Source organism: Labrus bergylta, chromosome 11 (genome assembly GCF_963930695.1).
Source record: "Labrus bergylta chromosome 11, fLabBer1.1, whole genome shotgun sequence".
In the NCBI taxonomy this organism is placed as follows: domain Eukaryota; kingdom Metazoa; phylum Chordata; class Actinopteri; order Labriformes; family Labridae; genus Labrus; species Labrus bergylta.
The window spans coordinates 8622272-8643923 of NC_089205.1; the positions used below are offsets into that span (position 1 = coordinate 8622272).

General features: G+C 45.8%; 1 protein-coding gene across 1 annotated transcript; it reads right to left on the reverse strand.

Moving 5' to 3' along the window:
* Positions 1 to 811: 811 nt before the first annotated feature.
* LOC109991908 (period circadian protein homolog 2) lies at positions 812 to 18130 on the reverse strand. The gene is made up of 22 exons (XM_020644338.3): positions 17973 to 18130; positions 13474 to 14043; positions 11731 to 11823; positions 11265 to 11419; positions 10893 to 11014; positions 10575 to 10776; positions 9838 to 9889; positions 9374 to 9516; positions 9143 to 9221; positions 8880 to 8986; positions 8473 to 8626; positions 8265 to 8373; positions 7789 to 8068; positions 6739 to 6898; positions 6516 to 6649; positions 6131 to 6337; positions 5761 to 6006; positions 4478 to 5670; positions 4139 to 4355; positions 3737 to 3974; positions 3469 to 3619; positions 812 to 3345 (listed from the first exon to the last, which is right to left on the reverse strand). Exons 2-22 carry the CDS (start codon positions 13926 to 13928, stop codon positions 3187 to 3189), a joined length of 4656 nt encoding a protein of 1551 aa, XP_020499994.2. The 5' UTR covers positions 13929 to 14043; positions 17973 to 18130; the 3' UTR covers positions 812 to 3186.
* Positions 18131 to 21652: the final 3522 nt, after the last annotated feature.

The following is a 21652-nucleotide window of genomic DNA, read 5'->3' on the forward strand; positions in this document are numbered from 1 at the left end:
TGGTCTGGCCCTGAGGCAAAAATCAATTAGGGGCCATCTCTCCAAAAGAGGTTAAAGATGGATAATTCCACCTGATTTTTCTTTTTTGATTTTCCTTCAAAAACTTTGGTTTTCACAGCAATAATGGCGTAAAGTGATGCTCAGCAGGGCAACAAGAGTGAGGTTTCCTACTACCATTAAAAACTTTGCACATTTTGGGCCACTGCTTTGGTTTAAGCTTGTGAGCCCTAAGAGGGCCCCATACTAGTCAGGGGCCCCAAGCTGTTGCCTGCCTTGGCTGTTGACACCCAGCAGCGCCTCTGGGTGAAAGACGAGAGGATTGACAGCACGCTGCAGAAACAAAGAGTATTGATGAGTGTGATACGTTAGACTGTTTTAAGAAAGCCAGATGACGTTTTTTTGTTGTCATGAACTACGTGTACACAGGGTCAGAAAAAATAGATGAGTTACCGCTTTGTCCACAGGGGGGCGCCAGCATCAACACAAACCTGCAGTTCCTCATTGGAGCTACGTTTGCAATGATTCGCAGTACCAGTACAGACAGGACTGTGTCTCTCCAGATACGTTTGTAAAGGTCTAACTTATTTCATGTATACGTTTTTGTAGGGTTTAAATTTGAACCTTTGTTCGGGACGTTCTAGCCTACATGATGATGGTGGTGGCAGGTGTTAGTAGATGTGACAGATGTTTCTTTTAAGTTTGTAAAGTGACCTTTTATACTTAAGAGGTCATTTTCTTTCTTCTTCCTGCAGCATATGACCTTTTCATGTTGATCAAGGAGCTAAAGAAATCATCTGAGTGACACACATGGTTATATTTCTGTAGTTTTTATTACAACATTGTCTGCATGTCTCAAACAACACCACATTACCTACAAAAAACGCACCGACCTGTGCCAGTTTCTTACAGCACAGATTCATACAGCGTCAAACATATTTACATGACCATACACAGCATCGTGTGAGAGTACCGTGGGAATTCCCCCCTCTGTGAGGATAAAGGCTTTTAAACTCTGCAGCATCATCCTCTCCCAGCTGACAGAGAACAACAGATTCTTTCCATATTTCTCTTTCAATAACATCTAACTACATTCTTGTATTCGTGATAGGTTAACCACAGGTGAGTGTTGGAGGGGCTCGTCCTCTCCCTGCTCGAGCCCGTCCCTCACCGGAATCACTGAAGTATCGGACCCCTCTTGTCCATTGCGCTTTGCCCACATTCATACACATGGTATGTGCTGCTTTAAACGTGACCTGGGATTTATTAGAGGTAGGCTCCGTGGTCCCAGATGACACTTAAACACTCTTGATGCAGATGTCAAATAAAATAAAAAATAAAACACACCAAAGAAGAAGAATAGAAAAATAGAACAATATTAAAAAACGTTCTGACATTTGAACGAGAAAACAAAACAAAACAAAAAAAAAAACGGTGAAGACAAACTAAGCCAGAGGGATGCTCTTGGTCCAGTCTGTTACATTCACAAACCCCGACAGCGTCTCTGCTGTAGCACCACACATGTTCCCAGTATTAACCTCGACTGGCTTACATGGAGCCAATGTGGACCGCGTTTTCCTGAAGACTTCATGTAACGACGACGTAGGGCTCGCCGGTGCATGCATGTCACCACTTCCTATAAGTATCCCAGGGTAAGCAATAAGGTCACTGAGGCAATATGGTCCCCTTATTTGCTACAATTGTTATGCTGTTTTTTTCCACCATGCTGTAATATTTCAGTGCTGATGCTTGGTATTGATATATGTTGCTAAAAAAAACAAAAAAAACAAAAAAAACATACTGAACAATCTGAACTGCAGCACAGCGACCAGTACAGACGATGAAATAATCGCCCTGATGGTCGTGCGTGAAATACACCAGTTCTGTTTGACAGTCGCTAAGAGTGGAAATAATCTGAAGGAGAAGAAGAAATGGGAAAGTCTCAAAGAAGGATGCAAACAGAAACAATATCATTCTGCATTATGTAGAAATCCAAAGATCAGCACCGGTTTGGTCTTCAAATGACACTGTAGTAGAGATGCACCATATTTACTTAAAAAAAGAAAAAGGATATTACCAGTTTTGGCATTATTTGGTAACGTACAGGGCTGAAACTCAAGATATAAAAAAGAGGTGAAAGATAAATAAGAGATCCAAAGTGAAATTATTTCTACCTCTGTTTTTCTTTTTTCCTAACAAACACATGTCAGCATTATGTTTGTGATCCTGACCAATTTTTTTCCCGAAGCCATCATGCTGTGTTGTTGTCCACAATAGAAAACAACATGAGACCCCGGAGACAGAAAACAACCTTTTACATACGAGGAGTCAAGAGTGAAGAAGAACTGAAACATTCTGTGTTTTTCAAACCAAAAAAAAAAAGTTTACAACTGTGTGGATTTGGCTTAAACTTTAGACGATCTATTGTAGATACATTTTTTGGTAGAAAATAAATAGGAACCCCTCGCACTACGTTTCAGATTGTCACTTTTGAGAAGGTAAAAAAAACATTCCCCACATGACTTCACATTCGTTCTGGAGTGAAGTGCTTTTTGTTGTTTTACCTCTCCAGTGAAACTAAAGTGCTGCTTCTCGCCCCTAGACCCAGCCGCCTACATCGTCCAGCGAAAACCTCATCTACTGTACATAGCGAGTTCCTTGTGGGGTAACAACAGCGATCCTGGGGTTCGAACTGGATCATGTGACATAACATTAAAAGACAAAAACATAATGTCTGGTGGTGAAGGACTCGAAACGGCAAAGCAGCCATATCCTTAAATTAACTCTTTGTAAATCTCTGCCTCTGGAGAAGAGGATGGAAAACAATTAAATAAACTGTTATCTTACAGGCCACTGTTCACAATGTCTAGGCCCCAATGTGTGTGTGTGTGTGTGTGTGTGTGTGTGTGTGTGTGTGTGTGTGTGTGTGTGTGTGTGAGAGCTGGCAGAAGTCCAACATCGGCGCCTTCCTGCTTCCTGTCGGTACATTAAGATCTGCACTTCAACAGCAGTCCTCTGCACAACACACACATGAACAGACGTGTGGCACGCATCCTCATTTTCAGCGCAGCGGCGTCACAGAGTTCTGATGAGTTCATGTTGTGTGTGTGCATCACGAGGGTCCATGGCCGGTATAGTGTGTCCCCCTGCTCAATGGCTGGCAGGCTGTGTGTGTGTGTGTGTGCATAATCAGGAGCCAGTGTCCTGTTGAGGCTGAGAGGCCTCTGATTGGCTCCTGGCGTTCCGGTCCTCTTGTCTCAGCTCCTCGGCGAGATTGCTCATTTCCATGTCGGGTAGATCCTCCTCGATTGGAGATGCCGCTGCTGCATCTTCGCAGTACACACACTCCTAAAAACACACACACACACAACGGAAATGTTAAATAAACCAACCAAGACTGGAACTTACATCTTCACCTGATGCTGAAACACAGCTGATGTTTGAGGGGCAAAACAAGTGTTTGTTCTGTACCTTTACATTGATAGCAGCTGGTAGACCGCCCCTCCTCATCCAGGGGTGCTGCTCCAGGAGCTCTCGTCGCTGGTCTGACGTGAAGTGAGGCTGGCTCTTCTGCATCTGCCTCAGCCTCTCCTTGTCTTCTCGTAGAACCCTCTGGATGTCCCTGCAGGTCAGCAAACACACACATGTAAGTTACAGAATAACAACAAGTGGAACAGGTAGAGAGGACTCTAATGTAGTCATTTGTTATGATTCAGATCACTGCAGGCCAGCGACTCACTTGGATGGCATTTGATACGTCATCATGACCTTGTCGTCAGCGTTGGCCATGAGCAGCCAGAGGGGCTCCTGGAGAACATATCTATCGAAAGGATCTCCGTCCCCTTGGGTTGACACCTTGGTCTGGGACTGCGCTCCATCAGAGCCTCCTTCGCCTCTCGTCTTGGCTTTGGCTTGGGTCTTGGGATCAGGTTCCAGGGAGTCAACACTACCAAAGTATTTACTGGTGTTGCTGCTCCCTGTACAGTTAAAGAGAGAAATGAAGACAAAAACAGAATGAGTTTATTCACTTATATAAAGAATTTTTATACCAATTCATCAGAAACTAGTACCATCATGGTTTTGTGTGAGTAGAAGTGCAGTTTATTCAGTGGATAGCTGTCAAGCTAACTGGGAAACTGACCTGTTCTGCTGCCAGAAGCTCCGCTAGCTGATGTTCCAAAGCCTGAGCCAGATCCTGAGCCCGATCCAGATCCTAAGCCCGATCCAGATCCTGAGCCCATGGAGCCGGAGGTGGCCGATCCCGTGCCGGAGTGGGAGTCCTCCCGCAGCAGCATGTCCAGCAAGTCGCAGGAAGAAGAGTTACCATCGCTGTGGGCTCCGTCTCCTTGAGAATCCAACTGAAACACGAGACGACAAATGATCAGAGACAAAGCGTCACACTTCAGAGCCGCAGTGTGAACGGCTGAATGTGTGGCTGTGTATGAGTGCTATGAAAGATTAAGCTCATTGCATCTTTTACCTGTTGGAAACTTTCAGACTTGAACGTCCCTCCCATGTTTTCCACTGCTGCTCCACCAAATCCTGTTGATAAACTGTTACCCTGGAGTCCAGCAGGGGGCATTGTGCCGTCCTGTCTTTCCACTGAGCGCTGTCCCTCCTCCATGCTGAGCAGGTTCAGCTGCAGCGGCGAGCTGCAGCGCGACTCAAACAGCGGCGGTGACGTGGCAGGGTCCCTTGCTCCAGAGGCCGGGGTGGAGGAGCGTGAGGCGGCCCCTTCTCGAGGCTCCACAGCCAGAGCTTTGGTGGAGTCAGCGGTGAGGCTGTAAGGGAAGGGCTGTGCTGGATACGGGGCTTGAGCCACAAACTGAGTCTGAACTGGGAAAGAAGGCTGGGCAGCAAAGGGCTGCTGGGTAGTGTAGGTAGGCTGAGGGGCCTGGAATGGCGCCTGGGTGGTGTAAGGAGTCTGCGGCGTCTGGAAAGGCTGCTGGGTAGGGAAGGTGGTGTGAGCAGTTTGGAATGGCTGTTGGGGAGTAAAAGCAGTCTGCACAGGGAACGGCTGTTGGCTGGCGAAAGGGGCTTGAGTCTGTATGGTGTAGGCCGGCTGTGGGGGCTGAAAGGGTTGCTGAGTCGTGTATGCAGGTTGAGTCTGGGACTGCTCAGCATAAAATGTGGGTCTCGGAGCAGTCCCAATCTGCCCCATCTGCCCTATCTGTCCAATTTGACCTATCGGTCCAATCTGACCTATCGGTCCTATCGGCCCCATTGATCCTATCGGTCCCATCGGTCCCATCTGGGGGAAGAGGTAATTGGGTAACACCAGAGCCACCACAGGTGTAACAAGGGGTGCAGGAAATGGTGTGGCAGTGGGTGGGGCTTGGGTGTTCTGCCCCTCTGCAAATCCGGCAGAAAGGGAAGGGTCAGGGCAAGGGGCCTGAGCTGGGGCAGTGGGTGCTGGGGGGTAGAGGGGGTATGCAGGCACCATGGCTGGGTAGGAAACGTTAAAAGCTGACTGGGACGCTTCTGATAGAGACCACGACGTTTGGTTGAGACCCTGCAGAGGGGGCCGGGGTTTGCGGTTGGATATTGCGCTGTCTGACGAATCAGGATGCTTCATCCTGGGCTTCTTGGACTTCCTGTTGCGGTTGCCCTTCTTGGTGGTAGTCTCAGGCTTGGAGGGGCCCTGTTTGGCTGATCCCCGTGGTCCAGATGGTTCTGAGATGACACACAGAGGAGTCAGACGGTTATTTTTCAGGAATGCTTTTAATTGAAATGTTGTCATTTGGATATCTAAACCATGCGTACCTTCTGCGATGGCTGGACCTTTCTGTCTGTGCAGATACGCGGAGCAGCCTTTCTGGAGGGTCCTGGGGTTAGGGACCTCTCGGAAGCGGCTGAGGAAGGCTTGCTCTTCTTTCTGCGTGTGTGCAGCCAGCACCTGCTTGGTAAGCCCCAGTCGCTTGTAGGGCTCCTTCTCTTGGGTGGGCAGGGACACGATGCTGACAGGCAGGGGTGGGGGTGCAGGACTCTCTGCCACATCCTCTATAATCTCTGTGGAAGGAAACAGAGGCATAAACATCGGTCAAGCAAAATAATGTATACAAGTAAACACAGGATGCTTTTATAGGTCTGTTTCAATATCACATCTTTAAAATAAGTGGACTTCAACACTCACCCGACTCTGGCACAGGCTTCTTGTCCCCCACGTGGACGATGGTGCTGCTGTAGCTGCACTGCGAGGTGATGGACACCACGCTCTCAGCCTTGCTGGGCAGTGTGAGGGGAGCCAGGGGGCCGCCCACCACAGCAGCAGCTCCAGATGGAGGCTTCTTGGGTACTTTCATGTTCGATAGACCTGGCTGAGCTTCAAGCATCGAAGGGTCTGGATTGGGAGAGAAACATCCAGTTAACTTCAAGATCATAGGTTACTACAGTCTTATTACGTATGTCAATAACTTGAGGGATGTGTTTTAGTAAGATTTTGACAATGCAAAGAGAGATGGGATCTAACATCATCCTCACTGTGTAAGATATGCATGTGTTACATTTTGTGTACATGCCTGAGTTTGCATCCTGAGGCCCTTGCATGCCGTCTTCTAAGCCCTTGTCTTCATCTGAGTTGAAAGAGGAGGTGTTGGAGGAGAACTGGTACTTTCTCTTCACCGTGATGGGGATGTTACAACTCTCAAGGTACCTGAGAAACACGAATGAGTTTAATTAGAGAGTTCACGCTTCACACACTTTTAAAGGTTACCCTTCATAAACCAAAGCAGCGGCCCTCACCTGATGACACTGTCGAGGCAGCTGATCTGCTGGTACGAGTGCATGGTCTGGTCCTTACAGGGGAAGTCTTCAATGGTGGCTACAGTACTGTCTCTAGCCTGCAGAGGGGGCGCTGAGTCCTTGTGACGAACTGCTGAACTCTTCTGAGCTGCAACAGCAGCTGGAGGGCAAAGACGAAAAGAGAAACTTCAGAAACACACACAGGTAGACAGACAGATAACAGACGGAGCTGAATTCAAATATCAGCCTTGTTTACTTTGTTCTGTTTTATATAAGACATTTTATATGAACTTCCCCTTAGTGAGTAGAAAGCGAATAATTGAAGCCATCTTCCTATCTGTTCTGGACTACGGGGATGTCATCATTAGACACAGTTTATCACTCCGCCCTCAGATTTATCACTGGTGACAAATATTCCACTCATCATTGCATCCTGTACGATAAAGTTGACTGGCCTTCACTAACAGTTAGACGTGAACGGCATTGGCTGCTATTTATTTATAAATCACTTGCGGGTAATCTACCAGCATACATCACTTCTTTATTAATCTGGGCTGATAATCAGTATCAGACTCGATCAAGTGACTGGCTAATGTTAACGGTTCCACATGTAAAAACGAACTTTGGGAAAACATCCTTCATCTATTGTGCTGCACACACCTGGAACACATTAAAACTCAATACAATGGTTACCATGGGTCAATTTAAAAACTTGATCACAGCTCACTGTACTCATGAGTGTAAATGTTATTAACTGTAGTTACCTGCTTACTGCTTATTCTTCTGGTCTTATAATCTATGTATTTTGTCTTCATTGTTTTTTGTCTCTTATTCGTTTTAATTGTACTCTCGACGTCATTGTAAATGAGGGCTTACCCTCAATGATTTCTCGAGAATAAATAAAGGTAAAATTAAATGAAAAAATATTCATGTAGCCTATACCTGCAGCATGTACATGGCGCATGTGATAACTTACACTAGTTATGGGTGCAACCCTTGTGTTATAGCCCTGAGTCTAACCCTAGTATCACGGTATTTAACTGTACTCACTGTCAGCGGTCTTTTTCAGCTCAGGCTTGGACGGTGATGGTATGGGCGAAGAGTAAGGGGAGTGCAGGCAGACCTGGGAGTCCTGGTTCTTCAGCATGTGGACCCCTTTACAAATCTCCTGGAACGTCCTGGGAGGTTTGGCCTTGCCCGTCTCCTCCGCTGTCTTCCGCGCCGTGTCTTTCCCGTTGCTGTCGCTGGATGAACCGATGCTAACCAGCTGTTCATGGGAACCATTGCTGCCGTGGCTACCGTAACCGCTGGAGCCCACGTTGTGGACCGGCTGCAGAGAGAGAAGGTCGTTATGTTAACAGTCAAATGTGTGTGTGTGTGTGTGTGTGTGTGTGTGTGTGTGTGTGTGTGTGTGTGTGTGTGTGTGTGTGTGTGTGTGTGTGTGTGTGTGTGTGTGTGTGTGTGTGTGTGTGTGTGTGTGTATATCTATTAAAGTAGAGGTATAGTGTGTGTCTGTGTGTACGTACTTGGAGCAGCAGCCTGTGAATCTGTTCACTAATTTCCTGGATGTCCGAGTCCATGATCTTCCCTCCATGGAAAGCTGGTGCAGCAAAAACGTCTTCATTCACAGGGCCCCTGAACACACACACACACACACACACACACACGCCTGTCATCTTCCATGTTCAAAGTGACATCTGTTCAAAGACTGACTCATCACATTGGGACACTTACATGCGGACTTTGTGCCTGCCGATGACAAAGGAGACCTTGCGGCTCCAGGGGTTGACAAAACTGGACCAGCTGGTGTCGATGGTGATGTACTCGCCATTTTTTGCACAGAAGCGGATCGAGGAGTGATCGAATGGCTGACCAGCGTACTGCAGAACTGTTGGCAACAGGGGAAAGAGTACATTTTAGAGACGATACTTCATGCTTCAGTCATTGCACCAGGCTTGTGTCTACATTTTAAACATCATTTACAGTTTACAAAAGATCTCCACTCTTGTACAAAGCTGGTTGCAAACAAATCAGTGGCGAGCGGGTGGGCGGCGCCCTAGTGCCCTCTACTGGCCAGCCACCACTAATAGAAATAGAAAACCTCGCAAAAATCCAACTAAGGGATTGAAAGGGGTTCTTACTCCTGCGATGAACAGCCAGCATCAGGGGTCGGTCACTTGGGTGCAGATTGAGTAACACAGGGACCCCGATCAGGTCCTGAGGGAGGTAACCCAACAGAGGAACAGCCCTGATGGAGGAACAACATCAACGTGTTAAGAGGAAAAAAAGAAACTCAATAAACTGAATATTATTGTGGTTCTGACAGGGAATCTCCTGGAGCTCAGATTTTTGTTTTATACCACAGGAGCAAACTGCAACATATCAACAAAGAAGACGCACTCACCTCTCATCCACATCCTGGAACACACAGTTAGGTGTGTGTGTTGTGGTGAAGATGCGCTTGTCAGGAGGGATTCTGGGCGCTGTTGAGAGAAAACGAGATCAACATCAGATTGGCCAATAATAGAAAAGCTATTATAATCGCTTTATTTAAATGTGATCCCTAGAAATAAAAGCTACAGAGTCTGTGGGTAACATGTTTGAGGGAGGAGATGGTGATGAGTGCAGGCCTCACCTTCATATCCAGAGTGCACTCTTTCGGCCAGCAGGAGGCAGCAGAACTGTTCCTCACCCAGCTCGGCATCCTGGACTTTCATCAGGTAAGGAGTCATGCGGAACGGATAGTACTGGATATTCCCTTCATGCTCCTTTCCACCACTGCAGAACAAACAGAGCATGATTTTCAGTCACTGTTTCATACTAAAAGGCTGCTACACTAAGATGCTTTGCCTAACCATAACCCTAAGACTTTGCATATTGAGTAGAGTACAGCTACTGAATATTTTATAACTGAGATCTGATCATGTGAAATGATATTTAACTGTAGCTGCAATGCCCTATCTAGCCACTAGGTGGCGAAACCATTGCAAAGCTCACAGCTGCTGACTTCCTCCCTCCTCTCACATTCTCTGTGCTGACTCAGAGCTAGTTTGAGCAGGAAACTATGAATCACAGAAGCTGCCGTTCACTGTCACTCACCTGATGCGGCAGAAGAAGGACTTCTCCTGCATGCACTCCGTGGGAGACGACTCTGAATAAGAGACCAAAAGAAGGTGGTCACCAAATGCATGAGATTGAATACTTCCAAAGCACCCATCTGTTAGTCATCCATGTTCAACATGCTGTGAACAGGACCGGAGAAAGTCAGTCTCTCTTCTGATTACAGGAAGTGTTTAATAAAAGCAGGAGAGGCCATGCAGAGTTTACTACAATGATGCAACTGTTTGTGTTTTAACTGTGACAAACATTCATAGAGAAACAGGTTTTAATAAAAATACAGCTGCTCAGAGATTCCTGCCACTCTGACACAGCCAGTCTGAAAACAGCTCCCACATGCAAGAACTGTAAACTGTTCAGGATCTACCACAGCATCCAAAGTGCTCTGACAACAGAGGAGCCTCGTAGGGAGTGTGAACAGCCATGAACAGCTCAAACACGCTATGTCAGCAAAAACCTCAATAAATGATAAATGACAGGATCAGCTGCAGAGCATGTGCAGGAGACGTGCATCACATGAGTGGGTGTATGTTAGTGAATGTGTGATTGAGCATGTTAATGTAATAGGTGCTAGGTGTGTATAAGCATGTGTTTGAGGGGGTGGGTCATATGTAGGAAGTAGGGGCATGTGTGTGCTGCAGGTGCAGATTAGGGTTTCATGTGTCCTCCCCATGTGTCCTCCCCATGTGCCCTGTCTGGGTGATGGAGACAGTCGTTACCTGTTCCAGTGCACATGCTCCATGAGGGCAGGCGGTAGGGCGTGGTGAAGCTGTAGAACACGCTGACGTCCTGCGGTGTCAGGAACTCCACGAACTTGGCGTTGTTGAACACTTCCCGTTTGCAGTTCAAGATGGTCGCCGCCTGGTCCGAAATGTAAACAATCTTCCCGGTGATGAGCGAGACGGCCACGGCGAATATATCCTGCACATCCGAGGACCAAAAGAAGAACTTTGAGTTTGTGACACGTCATCCAGCCACTCACAGCATCCCTCTACTCACAGATGAATGTATCTCCTCCTTTGTCCCGGGGTACTTACAGTGTTTTTGAGCGTGTACTCAGAGGTAATGCTGTTGATTTCCTCGATGGTGTACGAGGAAACATCAAACCCTGGCGGCTGACTGTCGTTAATCATCAGCATCTGGTAGTATTCCTCATTGGCTGCAAAATGCACACATCATTTCAGCTGCAGAATGAGAAGAGTTTTCTTTGCACATCAACATCAGAGATTTGAGTTTCAGTTTTCAAACTCAAAGTCACAGACTTTAAGTTCAAGTTTGACTTTTTGTTCAGCATCTGAAAACACTCCCGTTTACTTTGAACTTTAACCGTCCTCAATATCTCTGATGTTTACTAACAACAATGTAAACACATGAACAAATGTGCATTAAAAAATCGAAATGGTTCTTACCTTTCACCTGTTTGACGCACCGCAGCGCATACTTGAGCGTGTTGACGGTGCTGGATTTGCCCTTGCTCCTCTTTTCCGATGGTAGGTGCATCTTGAGATCCTTTAGGGTCTTGAAGACCTCCTTCTGTGTCTTCGCTTTGGCTGACTGTTCGCTGCTGCAGGGCGAGCATGAGACAGATACACGTGTGTCAAAATAACAAGGTCTCACCATCGCTTTCACAATCTGGAGGAGCGAGGCCTTCCAGAACAGAGAGCAGAACAGGAGGGGGGAAGCTAACGTGCTAACCAGCTAACCAGTGTGTAAGGGGGTGAGGGGGCTACATGTAACCCTGGCCTAACTTTTCAGATCTTTGTACCTTTGCATGCATGTAAAAAAAAAACCTGCAACAAACTCTAACTCTCTGAAGAGAAATAACTGAGTCCTCTACTGTCTTCATTTAAATCAAGAAGAGAAGAATTTACGAACCTGCAGCCGCTGGTTGAAGGGTTGTCCTGCTCCGAGCTCACCAGGCTGAAGGCGTTGGAGCTGCTGGGCGGCGACGGGCTGTGAGAGTTTGAGCTGTAACCATAAACAACATGTTGTGTCACTGAAGATGTACAGAGAGACCGACAGAGAGGAACATTGTGACAGCACAGTTAGAGCGCCAAAACAAAAGCTGAGACCAAACACAGGAAGTCAAGGACTTCTATGATGTTTCCTAAACATCAACACACCACCTGTATCACCCCCCCCCCCCCCCACCCCCTTGGATAAATACGGCTATAAAAATATGGACAACAGCTAGCAGGTGCAAAACAGAAAGGTCCAACATTTACTTCTTTGTGTTTGAAAATAAGAGGCACAGAGAGTTCATGAAAAGCATGTCAAGATAGCTCAAGGCGATGGAAGAATAGGAAACCAGATTAGAACGTACAAGTTTAAAGTTCTGAGCAACAAAACAAGTCCAACATGTGTTCTTCAAATCAGGAAACTGAAGGTGAGGCATGAAGCCTCCTCCATGTCTTCACTCACTTTACTTCATTTCTAACTCCTTGAACCTTGGCAGAGATTTGCAGGGGGACTTAACCAAGGAACCCCCCTTTAAATCATGTAAATGGAGGTCGTCATCTCACATAATGTCGGCTTCTCATGATGACAGCTGACTTGAACTGCTCTTTTATACCTTTTTGTTGCACTTTAGAGTTTTCTTTCACACTAATCGGGAATGCACCGACGCACAAATACGACTGCAAGGGTGCAACACTGTTTCCTGTTGTTCACTGAGTCATCCAGGTCCTGGTAAATCCAACCTGGAGCCAAAGGCACCTGGATTAAAGATCTCTTCTTCTGAGTCCAGTTGCCTTTGGATCATGCTTTGTTTGACCCTTTAGAAGAAGTTCATCTTTAAAATAATTGATTCAAAAATAGAGCAAGGCAGGCAACGTTAGGGGCCCGCTCGTCTTGTTTTGTGCCAGGAAACAAGCTTAACTAAAAATAATGTGCTTTACAGCTAACGCCCTAAGAAGGCATTTATCCGCTCGGCCATTTATCTGCTGCAGTCAAACGGCATCAGGAGTTTGAAGCCGTCAAACTGAAGCTGGTGGCCCACGTCCTACTTTTGATTCTCCTGAAGGATCACAAGTGTGTCAAGTTCCTTAGCTGTGTGTGTGTCTGCACATTCCTGCATCAATCAATGAGACAGCAACAGGCCGGCTCAGCGGTGTACAGCAGAGTCCACGCAGGGCGGCGCCGTTTAGATAAGTGTTGTAGTATTTCACACTCGAACTAATGTAGAAGAAGAACGACTCGAGTTTAAAGCCCGTCAATTGATGCGCCACTTTGTGGTGAGGAGTACTCAGCTGACCTCCAAAACAGGAGCTACATTTTATTTAGAGAGCGAAAGGGCGGCGTCTTTAGCCCTCATCACGTTACAGATCGAGCTGCCATATTTACGCCTCTGTGACGTTTGGCCTTCCATGTGAGTGTTGCAGAAGCCTAATAGGGGGGACGAAGGGATCCCACCTCTGTACCGTCTTTGGATTTAGTAACAGAGGTTCCTCACCGCTGTCCTCAGTCTGATTCACTCAACAATGACTCACATAGGAGAAAATGGCCCTTCCATTACATTTAATGAACCTTACGTCCGCGACCTAGATGGTCTGCTGCCCCATTGTGTTGTGGAAAAAAAATCTTCATTAACCACGATTGGGTGCGTTTGGTGAGTCTCACCTCTTGTTGCTTTCGGATGACTCCATGAGAGCCGAGTCCTTTCCATTGCCGTTGGAGCTGCCCACGGACTCATTGCCATGCGACTCATTGCCATGCGACTCGTTTCCATGGGATTCTGTCCCGCTCCCGCTCGAGCCGCTGCCACCCATCTCTACATCCTCATGTAAAGGGGGGCGCGGTCGCTTCCTGTCATCATGCGGGGAGCCCGGTGAGGCCGAGTGCTCGTGGCTGCTGTCGCTCCCCTCAGAGGCATGTCCCAACTCGGCCTCCAGTTCGGCCCCATCCTGCTGGCCACAACCCTCGCTGTAACTGCTCGCCATTCTGTGAAGTTGTCTGATGGAGCTGCAGGGAGAGTGCTCCTCTTCCTCCGCCTGGTAGCCGATCCTGTCCCGGTTCCGTTCGCGCCCCTCCAGGGTTGAGTACAGGTAGTGATTTGGGTCACTGTCCTCAGACATGGGACGAGTCGAAGGGCAGAATATGGGAGATTAAGTTACCTTCCACATGGCACTGCCATGAAGTGCATGGCACCAGGAGGTAAATGGAGTTGATCCCTCTTGGTGGGGGTGCAGTCTAAAGAAGCGAAGAAAGAAAAAACACAGGCACTTAGCAAAACCATTTATAATACAGTGCACTTCTATTTAAAGCAGATCTCTAGTGAAACAATCAATAGAAATGGATGCATTAAAGCATGAACATTACAGCAGCCTGGGTCTCAGCACTTGGAAAGCCAGTGATGAAGAAGCGGGCACTGCAGGACAGAGAAAGTCATCATGTTGTTGTGTACTTATACTTACACACACAACTACACAAACACACAATCACAGCGGTCAGCCTCCGTCAAAAGGTCTGCACAGTAAATAGGCCAGCGTTTGCCCTTTCCAGGCGGACTAAAGCCTCAGACCGGTGTGATCTGGTTGAATCTTTCAAAAGAGCTTTTTCACATGAAAGGAGCGTCTGCAGAGATGAAAACACAGCTCTGACGGCGAGACACCAACAAAGGACTTCATCCAGACCGGCACAGACCAACAGGAGCGACTGCTGCATCCCTTTACCTTTTATCCACTTTATCATTCAAGATGACACAAACGTGTAATTTAACAACACCGGAGAACGTCGTGGCAGATTTCATTTATTATAGACGTCACATGTGGGGATCAAATCTATTCAATGTGAACTGGAGTGGACTTAATTTAGTCCAGCTCCCAGTACTCAACGACTCTGTTTGATATCTTTATTTACTGAATCCCCCCCCCTAAAAAAGTGTTATTAAGAAGCTTTATTTAAAGTCTTGAGGATTATTATCTTCAAGAGAAACTTATTATGGAAGGTCCAAATAAAAATAGAGAGGGACGATTATTGATGTTATCCTTAAAGTAATATTATTTGATTTCTTCTGTTGTTGTCTTACTGTCGAGGTCGACGACCTGAAATAAAGTAGGAAATATTTAGACGTTGATATGTATGTTTGTGTGTGATTGTTTACGTGTAATAAAAACATCAAGATGACACATTTGAATAATAATCATAGTTCCCTTCTCATCCTCGGCTGCCCGGCTGTTTGTGGATTATCTAATAAACTCCCTGAGGAGAACACGGCTCGTCCTCATAAACAGCCTCATTATCATTACTGCCACACAAACAGGTGATAAGACATGTCAGTGCACTCTCCATGGTCATTTAAATATTTAAAACACAGCCGGTATTATGATCATCCAAACTGGTAACACAGGACGGAGTTTCACAAGCAGAAACTATACATCAGAAAAAAATGCTTAATGGACTTTTCTAGTCTCCTCAGAGCGCTTTCACACCTTCACATTCACACACTGATGGTAGAGGCTGCTGTGTAAAGTGACCATCAGTGTAAACTATTACATGCACACACTGCCCGACGACACAGTAGGAGCAACTCGGGGTTAAATGTGATGCCCAAGGACAGATCGGACATGTGACTGCAGGAGCTGGGGATCGAACCCTCAACCTTCTGGTGGATGACGGACTCTACCACTGAGCCACAGCCGCCCCTGTAACAAGAATAACTGTTCTTAACCACTCTATCCTCCTCCTTTAGAGCAGCAACAGTTGGTGCTATTTATGTCCCTTAAATCCAAATTAGGAAACACTGGAAACGAGCTCAGCAGCCAAATCCAAAGTATTTCATTGTTTCCCTGCCATCCAATCCAACATGAGTATTTATGTAAGAGTGTAAACTGGGCTGCTGGTCTATTCTTCTCCCTTTACATAAGCTATTTTACATAACTCTTCACTCTTTTAAAGAAATTTGAGAGATTTGATGTGTAGCAGAAGTTTCATTCACTCACACACCCGCCGACACCTTATAAAATGACCCACTCCCAAGTGAAACCGAGGACACGGCCAAGCCCTGAGACGGGACTTCGTATTGGCTGCTGCAGTGTCCAATCAGAGGAGAGCAGGGAATGACAACAGTTCAGAGTGATGTCAGCCGAGAAGGAGGAAGTTAGGGTCTGACAGCAGGTTAAAAACATGTCAAAAGAAACAATTAAAGGCTTCTGTTTTTTCCTGCAGGAGAAGAGCAAAACTTCACGAATGGTTTGTTGAAACAGGACTACATCAAACTAAATCATACAGTGACAAAGTGACCAATGAATGAACAGGGAAGTTACTCAGTATTACTCAGACAGAAGCACATTAAGGGCAATATTAGACGCCACAAAAGACACAAATCTAAACTGAGCTGAACTGCAAAATCATTGAAAACACAAACGATCTGCTGCTGCGTGAAGAGCGTCATAGTACAGTCAAATATTCAACACTTTGATGAAAGGAAAAAACATGATAACTCTGAACACAAAACCAGACCAAGCATCCCAATCATTAAAAGCATGTCCTGTGTGTATCTCTGTGTTTTCACAGAGCATGCAGAGTGAACATGAGCTTACCAGAGACTCCTTCCTTCACGCGCAGCAATAAACAGTCCAGCAGGCAAAAAAATAAAAAAATAGGCTACTGTACTAAATCTTCAAAAAGTGTCCGAGAAGTGATCACACACACAAACACAGGTCTGTGAGAAGTGACGAGCGGAATGACATAATAATGAAAGTCCCTCTGCTCAGCACTGCCTCAGTCAGAGCACTGAATCACACAACACACTAGCACAGATCTCAGGCATTATACAATGCTGCTGCTCCAGTCACATGGATTAGGCTACACAGCGCAGTACAAACCAGTGGTAGCCCTGTTTCATAAAACCACATGCTTTCACCAGCAGGCCTATCCGACACACTCTTATGAAGTGACACATCTTCTGTGAAATGTGACACACACATTACATGAGAGATTTAGACTTTCTAACGCAGCTGAGAGAATCACGATCTACACAATGAGCTAAATCACAGGGTGAGACATAAAGCAAGGGTTGCCTGGAGAGGATCAGAAGACATGCAGAGAGTGTAATGAAGGAGTAATGAGTGGGTTTATTCTCACTTCTTCTCCAGTACATTACAATGACATACAGCAGGCAGGGAGTTACATCACCGTGCCTGCACTGAAGTTATTCCATTATTTAGACCTCACCAACCATGGCAGGAGGACTAACATGAAGTCAAATGTTTCATTAACATCTAAAAATGGTTCTTTGTGTCGTTTTGTAAAACAACATGAGCCACATTTAATCTGTTTGTGTTTGTTTTAAGTAAACTCCCAGAGTTGCCCATATATCCTCAATACTTAGTTATCAGAATCAGCTCCATGTCTCTATCTCAGGTTATCTATTTGAAATGTCTTGCTTGATATTCACATTAAAGGAGAACTTAACAGCAGTGTAATGTGATTATCATGTCGACCTGGCAGCTACAGGTAGACTCCAGTGTGCAGACACGAAGTCCTGCAGTGATAGTTAAAGTTATACTGTTATTAATGACATTAAGGAGTAGATATGGAGACTTAGAGAGCATGTTATAGGTTATATGTGGGGGGGGAAGCACATCAAATGTTGCCTCTATCCTCTCTGAGTCCTAACATCGGGATTAAAAACGGAATAAAAGCTTAATTTTATCACAATGACTGTGTTTTTTTTCACATGTTGATAATGTTACAAACTGTAAAGGTTATTTAAATAGTGCATGTATTTAAAGCATATTATGTCATCAGTAGTTAAACATCCCTCCCCCCCTTTAACTCCCACTGACCTGCTATTCACAATCCTCACACACGTTGACCTGCAATCCAGTGCACGGTACACTGACACAGTTATGTAAAAGTAACGAGATCGTTTCAAACACGGGGAGAAAAACACGGACACCCAGCTGCCGAGGGGCCGCTTCACCAACGGAGACCATTTCCCTACCCCAAGAGTGACAAATAAAACCACAAACCAGCTTATTTTGTTATAAAAGTACAAGTAGAGCAGGCGGGGATTTGGCGCATGCGCACATCGGATTCAGTTATGCAATTTATTTTTTTTCCGCTCGTTTATCCTCTCTTTCTTTAACTAAAGCTTGAAATAAAGCGAAACCAACCTTTGGAGCAGAAGGAACAATCCACTATCCAGTCGTCCTCGTTGTCAAGCAGAAGGAAAATGGACGAGAGGGTGAAACAGTCGGTAAGTGTCCAGCAGCGTTCAGACGGGTTGACACAGTAGTGAATGGGTCCTCCCCGGTTCTCTCCACTAACTTCTAACCAGCAAATCGGCGAGCTCTGCGCTCGACCTCAATTCAGGCTCCTCCCCGTGCCTTTCCCAATTGGCTTAAATCTGCGGGTTTCCATGGAGAACGTGACGCATTTGTGACAACAGAAGCCCATTGGTCCAGAGCGCTGTCCGTCTTTTTACATAAACAAGCCATCCCCTGCACGTGGAATTCCATGTTGCATGAACCGTGGAGTGTGAGACCGGGTAGTTACGACCACGCATAGGGCAAAACATCGTATTAAGTGTGGAAATTACATAAATGCAAAAGTCCGAGGAAACAATCAGGAAACGATGGACTAAGTCAAAATATCGGTTTCAAATCCTGTAACGTCAGCTCTGATGAAGGAGCCATGTCGACGGAAATGTGGAATCTGTAGCAATTAAAAATGTTTTATTTGTCATTTTTAGATGTGGCGTCCCTTTAGCCTACGTTGATTCATTCATTCATTCATATCAGGGTATGATTTCCAACACAGTAACACAGCATATACTTGTTTCTTGAAATACTTTGACTCAGTCCATGAACAAAAAGCAGCAAGAAGCAGAAAAAGAAGACGATAGCAACAACCACAACACATCCACGTTGAAGTGTCTAGCAGGGGCGTGTCCAGACGGGGTGGCCCACCAAGGGCTCCGACTCATGCAGGGGTGCAATGAAGTTTGTGGCTACACACACACACGCAAATTAATTTCATTTATTTACCCTCTCCATCCACCAGAATCAGAATCGGGTTTTATTGCCAAGTACAGTCACACATAGGCCTACAAGGAATTTGACTTGGTGTATTGGTGCTAAACAATTAACAAGGAAATAAATCAGAACTAGCAACAACTTAAATGATACATTAAAAGAAGCTATTACAATATATAAAATAGAATTTAAAAATATAAAAAATAAAAAACACAAAGTACAAAAGGTGCAATGTAGGAGCTGTGTAGTGGACTATGAGAAAACATCTTACAGTGTATGTAACCTACTCACAAAGTGCATGTAAAGAAAATACATTTAAAGTTCAGTGGGCATTAATGTAACGCATAAAGAACAGTTCAGCATTCACATTACTTTCATGTTTTTCTGACTGTGGGGCTGATGAGAGTCTGGGTTATGTGGGAGGAGGGGGGAGGGCAGGGACATTGTTCATGAGGCTGACAGCAGAGGGGAAGAAGCTGTTCTTGTGGCGAGAGGTTTTGGTCTTGATGGACCGCAGTCTCTTACCAGAGGGGAGAGTCTCAAACAGTCCATGTGCTGGGTGAGAGGGGTCGGCCACAATCTTACCTGCACGCCTCAGGGTCCTGGAGGTGTACAGGTCGTGGAGAAATGGTGGATTGCAGCCAATCACCTTCTCTGCAGAGCAGATGATGCAGACCGTGATGGAAGAGGAGAGGATGGACTCGATGATGGCAGTGTAGAAGTGAACTATCATGGTCTTTGGCAGGTTGAACTTCTTCAGCTGTGGCAGGAAGAACATCCTCTGCTGTCCTTTCTTGATGAGTGAGGTGATGTTCAGCTCCCACTTGAGGTCCTGGGTGATGATGGTACCCAGGAAGCAACAGTGTTTTCGTTGCACCAGGTCACCAGACGGTCTGCCTCCCACCTGTAGGCAGACTCATCCCCACCAGAGATGAGTCCAGTGAGGGTGGTGTCGTCTCTTGACAGACTGATGACTGGAGGTACAGCTGTCGGTGTACAGGAAGAAGAGCAGAGGAGAAAGAACGCAGCCTTGAGGGGAGCCAGTGCTGCAGGTGGACTCAGGCACGTTCAGCTGGGAGAGCTTGTCCTGGAGCAGAGCCGTGATTATAGTATTGAAAGCAGAGCTGAAATCCACAAACAGGATCCTGGCGTAGGATCCTCCTGCGTCCAGATGCTTGAGGATGAGGTGGAGGGCCACGTTGACAGCATCATTCACAGATCAAGGCTAGCGGGGAATCATGGGAGGGATTCTCTCTGTCCTTCCCCAAACTCCCAATGACCTCCGAGCTGACCGTAGTCAAGACGAACAGGTGAGTCCGACCTGAGGAAGAGAATATATTTACCGACGATAAATTACGTGAGGTTTTAATCACAGCAGCACATACAGCAACAGTACGGCAGCTTTCAGGAGCAGCATTTGATAACTGTTGGAAATATTTGAGGTAATGTAAGTACTCGACAAACATTACAAAGGTTTAGTGTATTTTTAACTGATAACTGAAAAAATAATTGCATGCAAACTCTTGTGCGCTGTCTAATTTGCAACAATACATTTATTTGCAGGAACGTCCTTTGACAGGTTTGACAGTTTGCAGCAGTTCTTGCTTGGACATTTTTATTGAAAGTGCAAAGTATTCATTTACAACTGAAAGTACTTAGTCAATAAATATATGCCTACTACATTCACATGTAACAAAATCTACCAGCAGCCTGTTAAAAAAAAAAAAAAACACCAGAATAGATTTCAAGTTAAGGAAAATAGCCAATCATAGATTTGGATTTTGGGGTAGCACCTGGAGAGACTAATGAGATGTCAATGTGGGCCTATACCCCCCCCTCTGGACACGTCCCTGCTGACTCCAGAAAGAGACCTTGATACTATTTCTTATGTGTAAAGTTCACAGACTTTACATAAGTTATATATCTGGAAGTGAGGGGTTGTTGAGGTAGCCTATAATGAGACATATTTCTTCATTAACTGTGTCTCATCTTCTTTGAACTGCAGATTGTGATTATTCCACATGATGTTGTTGACGCCACAACACCACATCCTGCCTACAGTCGCCCTAGAATAGCTCAGTGCATTCATGTAAATGCACTCTGAGTAATAAGTGTCAGTCTGAAGCGGCTGCAGCAATATCCCTGCTGAGTCGACTCCTCGGGACTCCCCGCAGTCTGTGTGTGTGTCCACTCAGCAGAACATGTGAGAACCGAGTCTGTCACACACGGCCTCTGAATGACATCACACTGAGAGCCCAATGCGGTGAAAGGTTGGATTGTTGGCTCTCTTTTCCCAAGTATCCAAGGAAGCCTTTCCAAAGATCCCAATGCACAAAAAACAAACATGTTGCAGTCACAACAGAAAATCCTTAACACACCCAAAAACTGTCTGACTAGAGATGAATATACAGATCCTCTAATTAAACACACACACAGTCTCATTTAATTGGCTGGTTGTGGAAGCATCCTGGGAGATCTTACAGGTGGGTGAAACTCCCTAAAAACCTGGAATCACAATGTGGTTGGTGTCCTCTGCAAAGCCCTGAAGCTTTGACCAGTGGTCAAGATTATCTAACCAGATATCCTTTACACTGAACCACATATGTTCCTGTGATAGTCTTGCCACTGAAGACATGATTAGTACATACAGGTGATATAACAACATTTATTTGAAGGGTGGCAGCAACACTTATGTGCTTGGTGATTTCAAAAGTGTTCGTATTTGTGTATGCAGTAATGGTGAAAGTACTCATATTACCTTAAACAGAGAATTAGAGCCTCCATTCATCCTTTATCTAGACCACTTTCCAGTTCTGGGT

Excerpts from the sequence above, each read along its gene's own strand:
- LOC109991908 (XM_020644338.3), bottom strand. The coding sequence starts at position 13,928 with ATGTCTGAGGACAGTGACCCAAATCACTACCTGTACTCAACCCTGGAG. Across the intron at positions 10,777-10,892 it reads AGTACACGCTCAAAAACACT|GATATATTCGCCGTGGCCGT; the intron begins GTAAGTACCCCG and ends TCGGATGTGCAG. Across the intron at positions 5,671-5,760 it reads AGGTCCAGCCATCGCAGAAG|AACCATCTGGACCACGGGGA; the intron begins GTACGCATGGTT and ends GTGTCATCTCAG.